The sequence below is a fragment of the Budorcas taxicolor genome, chromosome 7 (assembly GCF_023091745.1).
Source record: "Budorcas taxicolor isolate Tak-1 chromosome 7, Takin1.1, whole genome shotgun sequence".
NCBI lineage: Eukaryota > Metazoa > Chordata > Mammalia > Artiodactyla > Bovidae > Budorcas > Budorcas taxicolor.
In genome coordinates this window covers 12,252,557-12,261,617 of record NC_068916.1, presented here as the reverse complement: position 1 = coordinate 12,261,617, position 9,061 = coordinate 12,252,557, and the positions used below count along the sequence as shown (strand labels likewise).

Sequence of the window (9,061 nt, the reverse complement as noted above, 5' to 3'; positions counted from 1 at the left end):
TGGGCTGCCCCACCCCCGGGGGCTGATGAAGAGGTGCCTGCGAGAGGAGCAGGGAGCGTGCCCATGAAGGACATGGTCTATGCACACACTCTTTGCAGAGATGCGTGTGAAGGCCCATGCATGTGTCCTTGGGATCTGTAGTGCACCTGAGGGCATCTGCGTGTGTCTCTCCAGCTGGTGGCCTTGGGTGTATCTGGGTTTACACACAAGGTCAGGTCATATGTGGTGGTGCTTGGTGACCCACGTGCATCTCAGGGCCTTGCAAGGCAGCCCTGCCGCTCATGGGCCCCAGGACCTGGACTAGACTGCCGGGTGCACTTAGCATCCCAGAGCTTCAGCTTCCGCTGCTGGATATGGCACGATGAGAGTCCCTGCCACAAGCGGAAGGGCACCTGGTCTGCGGTGAGCACTTGCAAGGGCTAGAGGTGTTTTTCTGTTTGTTTTTTGGTCACGCTCCAAGGCATGCAGGATCTTAGTTCCCCGACCAAGGATTGAACCCACACCTCCTGCAGGGGAAGCGGGGACTCTTGACCACTGGACCACCAGGGAAGGCCGGAGCTAGGCTTTATTGTTGCTTCCATCTGCACAGGCAGTGGGGGAGCGTCCAGCAGGGCCCGAGCTGCCTGTACGCCCAGTGAGCGCGTGGTCTGCTCCAGTCTCCTGGGCTCCCTGGGTGCCTGGGTGGTGGCCCCTCCCAGTGTCCCCGCCAGCACAGGATGGGCAGGCCCAGGAGAGCCAGGTCGAGGCCCCAGGTGGGCGCTGTCTCCTTAGTCCATAGCCCAGCAGAGCCTCAGGGATCTGGGCCATTCTACCGGGCTCCTCGAGGCTCAGGGGCCTGCTGCCCGTGGCCGGCGTGGGGCTGTGGGCGGCAGGTGGACCAAGACAGGCTCGGGGTTCCCTGTCGTGTCCACTACGCGCAGGTGCAGGAGGCCCAGGAAGGCCTCAGGCGCGATGCTGGTCATGTGAAGCCTGTTGGACCTGGACCGCGAGATGGGTGTGAGGGCATGTTCCTGGGGAGAGGCCCCCTGGGCCCGCCCACAGCCCTGCCCTGTGTACCTGGAGTTGCCTAACCCGGCCACCCCCAGGGTACCTGAGGAAGAGGGCACGCAGGCGTGGTGTACTGAGAAAGGCTTCAGGGCCCACGTGGCCGATGCGGTTGCCCTGCAGGTGCAGCTCCTCCAGGGCCTCGGGTAGGTCAGGGGGCACGAATGACAGCTCATTGTGGCTGAGGTCCAGCACCTGGGCAGGCAAGCAGAGATGGCGCCGTGGTGGCCCCAGGCCCTGGGCCACCTGTTCAGCCAAGCCCCAACCTGCTCCCTTCCCGGGCCCTCATGTACACCCAGCCTGGTTCTTCTGCCCCCTCCCCCCACCTGCTTTGTGGCTGCCAAGTCCTGCCCTCCACAGAGGTAAACTGAGTCCCTTCTGGGGCAGGCGTCATTCTAGGTGACGGGGGCCCAGACAGGGTCCCTGCCGTGGGGGCCACTGATGCAGCCGATCACTCACAGACAGTGTTGGGTTGACCCAGAAGTTCTTTCAGGTTTTGCCATAACATCTTACGGAAAAGCCTAATGAACTTTGGGGCCAACCCCATTCTTCCCTGGTGGCTCAGACGGTAAGAATCTGCCTGCAGTGCAGGAGACCTGGGTTCCATCCCTGGGCCAGGAAGATCTCCTGGAGGAGGGCGTGGCATCCCAGGGCTGGCCTACATACAGTGGGGGCTCTCTTTCTAGCATCTCAAGGCTTTCCAGGGGAGGAGCTGGCCAAGCAGGCAGAGGGGTGAAGGAGCTGCCCTGTGGATAGTATGGCCAACCAGCCTGCCCCTGACCTGCAGGGCTTGCAGCTCATGCCAGGTGCCAGGCCCAATGCCACCCACACGCAGTCGGTTATGTGCCAAACTGAGCTCCTGAAGCTGGTGCAGGCCAGTCAGCGGCTCCGGCTCGAGGACCCGCAGCTGGTTGCGCTCCAGCCGAAGTGTGTGCAGGCCAGCGGGCAGGCCGGAGGGCAGCTGGGTCAGCTGGTTGCCAGCCAGGTCGAGGCTGCGCAGGGCCCGCAGCCGGCGGAAAGCCCGGAGGTGCACGCGGGCGCTGGCCAGGCAGTTGTAGGCCAGGTTGAGCTCGGCCAGTCGGGGCGTGGAGGCCAGGTCACGGGCGCCCAGCGCGGCCACACGGTTGTGGGGCAGCACCAGGGCCCGCAGGCGGCGGGGCAGCGCCTGGGGCACTCGGTCCAGCCTGTTGCCATAGAGGTGCAGCGTGTGTAGGCCCCGCAGTGGCCGCAGCGCTCCGGCTGGTAGCCCCGTGGCCCCCAGTTGGTTGTGCTGCAGTAGCAGGTAGCGCAGGCCCCGCAGGCCACCCAGCCGGGCTGCCTCCACCCAGCGGATGCGATTGCGGCCCAGATGCAGCACGGCCAGGGTGCGGGGCAGGCCAGCGGGCACCGCAGCCAGCTGGTTGTGGGACAGGTCCAGGTACTCCAGGCGGTGCAGCTTGCTGACAGGAGAGAGAAAGGTGGCGTCAGGCTGGGCATCCAGAGTGGAGGCCCCAGATGGATACTGCAGGGCAGGTTGGGGTGGGGAGAGCTGAGGAGCTGTCCTGAGAGATGTCTGGGCTTTCCGGGTAGCTCAGTGGTCAGACCCTGCCTGCCAGGGGAGGAGGAGATGCAGGTTCAATCTCTGGGTCAGGAAGATCCCCTGGAGACGGAAATGGCAACCTACTCTAGCATTCTTGTCTGGGAGAGCCCATGGACAGAGGAGCCTGGTGAGCTACACTCCACAAGGTTGCAAAGAGTCAGACATGACCGAGCATGCAAGCACACACCTGAGAGATGTAAGGTGGAGATTTCAATTTGGGGGTGACGAGCTGAGAGATCTGGGCAGGAAGTAAGTCTGGGGTGACTAGGTCAGAGTTCTGGGTCTGAGATCTTCATGTGGCAGCTGTGATGTTGGGTAATAAGACCAAGGCACCAGCTGGTTGGAGGCCAGGTGCTTGGCCAAGCCCGGTACACGGTAGGCACACACCAAATGAGGCCTTGAATTGGCCATAAGAGGGGGGTGGTGAAATGGAGGGCTGGGGCTCCCAGATTCTAAGTCCTCAGACCCTACTGCCAGCACGAGCCTACACCCCCCAAACCCCTGTTCCAGGCCCCACCTGAATGTGGTAGCATCCAGGCCACTGTCTGTCAGCTGGTTGTGCTGAAGGTAAAGCTCACGGAGGTGGGTCTGGCGGCTCAGGGCTCCTCGGGGCACCTTGGAGATGAGGTTGTTCTGGGAAGGGAGGAGAGAATGAGACAGGGTCCAGGGCTGAGGGCAGTAGGGAGCCACGGGGGCTCCTGAGCAAGGCACAAGGTGTTCTTTTGAGCAAGGCTGCTCAGAGAGAGCCCGTGAGCACCCATGCCAGAGGAAAGGACCCAAAGACACTTTTGACTGCTGGGATGACAAGGGGTCCCCCAGGACAGAGGTGCGGGGCCCTGAGGGGAGTGGGGACGTGGGGGTGGTCGCGCAGAGGGGGCACCTGTAGATGGAGCCGCTCCAGCGAGGGTGGCAGGCTGGGCGGCACGTAGCTGAGTTGGTTGCTGGAGAGACTGAGGGTGGCCACCGCCTCAGAGCCGCGGAAGGCGTCAGGGGGCAGGCCGGCGTTGCTCAGCTGGTTGTTGTGGAGGTACACGGACCTGAGGGGAGCCAGGCTCCTGCCACCAGCCCGGCCCCGGCCTCCCCGCCACCCTGTGCCCCAGCTCAGGGCAGGCTTCAGAATGTGTGTGTGCGCGAGTGTCTGTGTGTGTGGGAGTGGTATGGGTGTGATTTGTGTGGATGGGTGTGACTGTGAGTGAGTGAATGTTGAGTGTACATGTGAGTTTGAGTGTATGTGTGAATGTGTGTATGTATGTGTGTGTGTATGTGTGTGGGAGTGGTGTGTGTGTGTGTTGAGTGTGTGTGAGTTTGAGTATGTGAGTGTGTGTGTGTGTTGAGTGTATGGTGTGTGTGAGTGGGTGGGTGGGTTGAGTGAATGTGTGTGAATGAGTGTGTGAATGCCTGTGTGAATGTGTGGGTGTATGCGAGTGTGTGTGTGTGGAGTGTGTGAGTGTGTGCACTCTGCTCCAGTCTGAAATTCTCCAGACAGGGCATCCGGGGCCCCGTCTCCCCTGCCACCCAGAGCCTCCCCAGGGTTGGCTCATGACCCGTCAGACCCCAAGGTACAGAGTGACCCCAGGCCTACACAAGTCCCAGCGGGGCCTGGGCTGGGCCAGGGGCTATACCTGAGCGCCGGCTTCTCCCCAAATGTGAGCGGGAAGATCTCAGTCACTTCGTTGGCAGCCAGATCAGCAACCCGGAGGGAGCGGGGCAGAAACTGGGGGGCCACAGAGAGCTGCGGGAGCACAGCCGCAGTGGTCCCAGTGGCACGCCCGTCCTGCCCCTCCCCGCCTGCCGCCCACCTCCACTCAGCGCTGTGGGACCCCAGCTGGCTGCGCCCCTGCTGGGCCCTGCCTGGGGCGGGTGGGGGCGTGGCAGGGTGCTCACCTTGTTGTGGGCCACGTAGATGTGCTGCAGCTGTGTGAGCGACTCGAAGGCCTCGTCGGGCAGGCCTGTGCGTGAGGTGGGCAGTGAGGGGACCCTCCTGGCGGTGGCGAGGGCGGGGGCAGCCTGTGTTCCCATCCAGCCTGGAGGCTGGCAGAGGCTCCTCCAGGCCCCGCCCACGCTGTGTCCTCAAAAGCCACAGCCCCCGCCCCCTATTCTCTGAGTTTCCATCCTGCTCAGCAAAGGGCAGTTCTGGGAACTGCCACAGAGCTGCCCACAGACCTAGCTGGGGAGGGAGAGGGCAGCGGGGACCAGGCTGTAGAGGGGCCTCCTCCCATTGTCCCCCCAACTCACCCTCAGAGGAGATGAGGTTGTTGTGGAGGTTGAGGGTCCGCAGCCTGCTGAGACGTGACAGCTCGTTGTAGGGGAGCTCCTGGAGCTGATTGTTCTGCAGGGCAGGCCGGGGTGGGGGGCGACATTCACACCCTGACCCCTGTGACTCTGAGCCCTCAACAGATGGCCCTTGCAAGCCCTGCTTCTCAGCTTCCCGTCAGCCTAAGCAGGAAGCCTCCACACCCTTTCACCCTGTTGTTTGTTGTTGTTGAGTCGCTCAGTCATATCCGACTTTTTTCTGACCCCGTGGACTACCCCACCAAGTCCCTCTGTCCCTCTGTCCATGGGTTTCTCCAGGCAAGAATACTGGAGTGGGTTGCCATGCCCTCCTCTAGGGGATCTTCCTGACCCAGGGATTGAACTCCTGTCTCCCATCACCTGCTTGGCAGGAGGGTTCTTTACCACTGAACCTTCACCCTGTACTTGATCCCAAAGGCATTACTTTGTAACAACCCCGTAACAAAAAGACACTGACCCCCAACGCCCCATCCACCCCTACAAGTGACCCGGGATGCCTCATTACACTTGACCTCAAGCAGCCCCTTAATCAGCAGACATTGACCCCTCAGACACCCCTTAGCCCCTCCCACTTATGGCATCTGTGCCCCCCACCTCCTCTCACCTGAATCCTGCACAGACCCCTATGTGCTCATCAAGATCAACTCCCATCTGTGTCACGACCCACAGGCTCAGCTCCTCACCCCTGCACAGGGACCCCACACCCCCAACCCCGGCACTCCGCAGACTCCCCGTCCACCCTGGGAGCCGCCCTGCACCCACACGCCGGCCCCACCTGCAGGGAGAGGTGCTGAGCAGCCCTGGTGATGTTGTCCGGGAACACCTGGAGGTCCAGGCCGTCGCAGTCCACCGTGTCGGGCCGGGGGCAGGAGCAGCGTGGGGGGCAGGCCCGGGGTGGGGGCTGGGAGCTCTCCCCCAGGTGGGGGAAGGAGGCGTCATCCTCTATGCCAAGGGCGGGTGGGGGGCCAGGCAGCAGCAGGAGCAGCAGCAATAGGCTCAGTCGCTGGGAGTTGAGGGACAGGTCAGGGTGTCCCCAGACTGGGCACCGGGTCACCATGGCAACGGAAGCATCCCCGCCTGGTGGGGGGTGTGCAGCAGACAGGCAGGCCCCACCCTCCGCCCCACCCCCGCCCCACCTTACCATAGCCAGCCCCGCTCTGCCGTCTCGCCCCAACTGCTGACCAGGGTTCCTTAATGGGAACCAGGCGGTCACCTCTGGAGGTTGTGCTGTGGCCGCCACCGCCCCCCATCTCACACAAACCCCCCTCCTCCCCCCCAGCCTGTTCCCTCAGGGGCTCGGGGGAGCTGGCCCACCCTTTCCCCGCCCTGCGGAGGGCGGGCAGGCACCGGATGGGGTGGTGAGGACCGGCCAGCCCATCCCCTTGGTCCCACCCGCCTCCCCCAACCACCCCAGCTCTGCTTGCGTAACCTCGGCCAGCCTGGGCCGGGCCACAGGAGCGAGGAATGCTTGGGGGAAAGCTGAGATTCGCCCTGTCTGGTATTTGGGCCGACCGCAGGAGTAGGGGTGGGGGCAGAGGAGTGGAGGACACTTCAGGGCACAGGAGGGTCCCCAAGGAGCAAGGGCCAGGGCAGGCCCGGGCTCAGCCTGCCGGTCCAGACACCAGCCTGGGGTGCTCCCAGTCAGGCCTGCTATCTGGGCCCCTCCTCCCCTCTGCCAGCTGGACTCACTGGCAGCTAGACTCCCCCTGTACCCAAATGGCCACAGCTGCTGCGGCCAAGAGGAAATTACAAGTATTGAGGCACCAGCCGTGTGGTTAAGGATGTGTGTTCAGTGGCAGCCTGCCTGGGCTTGAACCTGGGCTCTGCCGCCTCTCCGGGCCTTGGTTTCCCACTCTGTAAAGTGGGAGAGTGGTTGTCTAGCCCTCCTGAGTGGGGTAAGCATTCAATAAGATAATGCATAAGAAGGAGATGAGAGAGGTGACTTCCCTGGTGGTCCAGTGGCTAAGACTCTGTGCTGTCAACGCAGGGGCCGGGCTCGATTACCAGTCAAGGAGCTAGATCCCATGTGCCGCAACTGAGACCCAGCGCAGCCAAACAAATGCTTGAATGTGTTCACGTGCTTGGTCGCTCGGGCATGTCCGACTCTTTGTGACTCTACGAACTGGAGCCTGCCAGGCTCCTCTGTCCATGGGATTCTCCAGGCAAGAATACTGGGGATCTTCCCAACCCAGGGATCGAACCTGCATCTCCTGCATTGGCAGGCGGGTTCTTTGCCACTGAGCCACCAGGGAAATCCAAATGCATGAATTTAAAAAAAAAAGACAAAGGTAAGATAGCACCTAGCACATACCAGGCCCTCAACAGCAGAGTGGCAGTGTGTGCCGAGGGGTGAGGAAGCCCAACTCTGCCCCAGGTCCCATCCTCCGAGACGTGCCACTTAACGGCAAGACTTCAGACAAGGCATCTCCCTGCCCAAACCTCTGCTTTCCCACACATAACATGAAGATGACAGAAGATCCTTTTTCAAAAGACTGTCACCAGACAGGGACTTCCCTAGCGGTCCAGTGTCTGAGACTCTGAGCTCCCAATGTGCCGGGCCCTCATTTGCTTTCTGATAGGGAAACTGGGTCCCATGTGCCGCAACTGAGAGTTCACATGCCACAACTAAGACCTAGAGCAGCCAAATAAATAAAATGTATTTATTTATTTATTTATTTTTAAGAAAAGAGGCTGTCACAAGACGAAAACCAGATAGTGGGAAGGAAAAAACTAAGCAACTGACCCAAAAATGCTCAGCTTGGGTGGGAGTGGCTGATGGGCTGCTTAAAGGGCCTGATGGAGGTTGGGGTCTCTCCAAAACAGACGGAGATAAAGATTTAGTGCCATCACCTCAGAAACAGCAGCTGTAAGGGAGCAGGGGTGTGGCAGAGGGAAGGAAGGAAGCAGTCAGTAATTGATGAGATATCACTGGAGTAAGCAACTTGCCCTGGAACTTGTCAACTTCAGCTCTCAAAATCCTGCATCCCAGGAACATTCAGTCCTGGGCACACTGGGATGGTTGGTCATTCTCATAATCAAACAAATTCTCACTACAGGCAGCTGGAGCTCAGTCCTGCAAGGGAGCCCTGGGAGATCAGAGTCACCCCACAGCAGAGGTGAGAGAGCTGAGGTATTGATCCTCCAACTCCCTCCATTGGTCGCTGGTTGAGGGCTACCCCCAAGGGACCTGAATTCCCTGGCGGTTTGGGTAGAGCAGGTTCCACCCCTAAAGAGATATTAGGGACTTCCCTGGTGATCTGGTGGTTAAGAATCCGCCTTGCAATGCAGGGGACACAGGTTCAATCCCTGGTCAGGGTACTAAGATCCCACATGCCACAGGGCAGCAAAGCCAATGAGCCAGAACTACTGAGCACCAGCACTCTAGGGCCATGAGGAGAGATCCCACATGACACTGAAACTCCCTTGTGGGGCAACAAGATCCAGAGCAGCCAAATACAAATAAATATTTTTTTTAATAAAGAGATATGAGATGTTTGCTGGTGTGGCCCGAGGAGGGCATGGTAAGCCCCAGACAGAACCAGCTACAGAGGATTTTCGTCAGGTCATGGGGTGATGGAAGTGAAGTGCATCAGGTCAGTGGGAAGAAAGGACCATGATGTGGAAGAATGATGGACACAGAGAGGGTGTCTGTATTATTAATCCCTCTTTTACAGAAGAAACTTGGACCCAAAGAGGTAGTCATTTACCATGTTTGCTAGAACTGCGTGGCCTCCGGAAATGGGACGCTCAGGGCTAGAAGACAAGGTTTAGCTTCAACCAGAAGAGAACACAGGGCTCCGAGTTCTCCATGTGGGACTGACAAGCACTAGCTTGGACCTTGTGTAGCAGCTTCTTAGTCTCCGTAACAGAGTAATTAGAGGGGAATAGCGTAAATAAAACGCTACTGAACGCAACTGGCCAGAACTACTGAACTGATCCTAGCCACAGGGACGTAACAATGAGGACCAGACTATTAATATGTGAGCTTCTGGCAGGAAACTCTTTAAGAGGCACAGGAATAGAGAATCAAGCCAAACTAACGAATACAAACCAAGGTATTTATTAACTCATGAATAGAAATGTTGAAGGAGTGTCCTTCAGGCATAGCTGGGTCCAGGTGTTAGGGGAAGCACACTGATTGAAACC

General features: G+C 59.8%; 1 protein-coding gene across 1 annotated transcript; it reads right to left on the bottom strand.

Annotated features, from left to right (window-relative positions):
* Nucleotides 1-827: 827 nt before the first annotated feature.
* PODNL1 (podocan like 1) lies at nucleotides 828-6,114 on the bottom strand. Its single transcript, XM_052644097.1, has 10 exons — nucleotides 6,057-6,114; nucleotides 5,691-5,918; nucleotides 4,859-4,952; nucleotides 4,508-4,572; nucleotides 4,246-4,355; nucleotides 3,504-3,660; nucleotides 3,141-3,256; nucleotides 1,826-2,483; nucleotides 1,091-1,239; nucleotides 828-978 (listed from the first exon to the last, which is right to left on the bottom strand). Exons 1-10 carry the CDS (start codon nucleotides 6,057-6,059, stop codon nucleotides 828-830), a joined length of 1,731 nt encoding a protein of 576 aa, XP_052500057.1. The 5' UTR covers nucleotides 6,060-6,114.
* Between the last annotated feature and the right edge of the window lie 2,947 nt (nucleotides 6,115-9,061).

Excerpts from the sequence above, each read along its gene's own strand:
- PODNL1 (XM_052644097.1), bottom strand. Across the intron at positions 4,953-5,690 it reads CTCAGCACCTCTCCCTGCAG|AACAATCAGCTCCAGGAGCT; the intron begins GTGGGGCCGGCG and ends CCTGCCCTGCAG. Across the intron at positions 3,257-3,503 it reads TGGAGCGGCTCCATCTACAG|AACAACCTCATCTCCAAGGT; the intron begins GTGCCCCCTCTG and ends CTCCCTTCCCAG.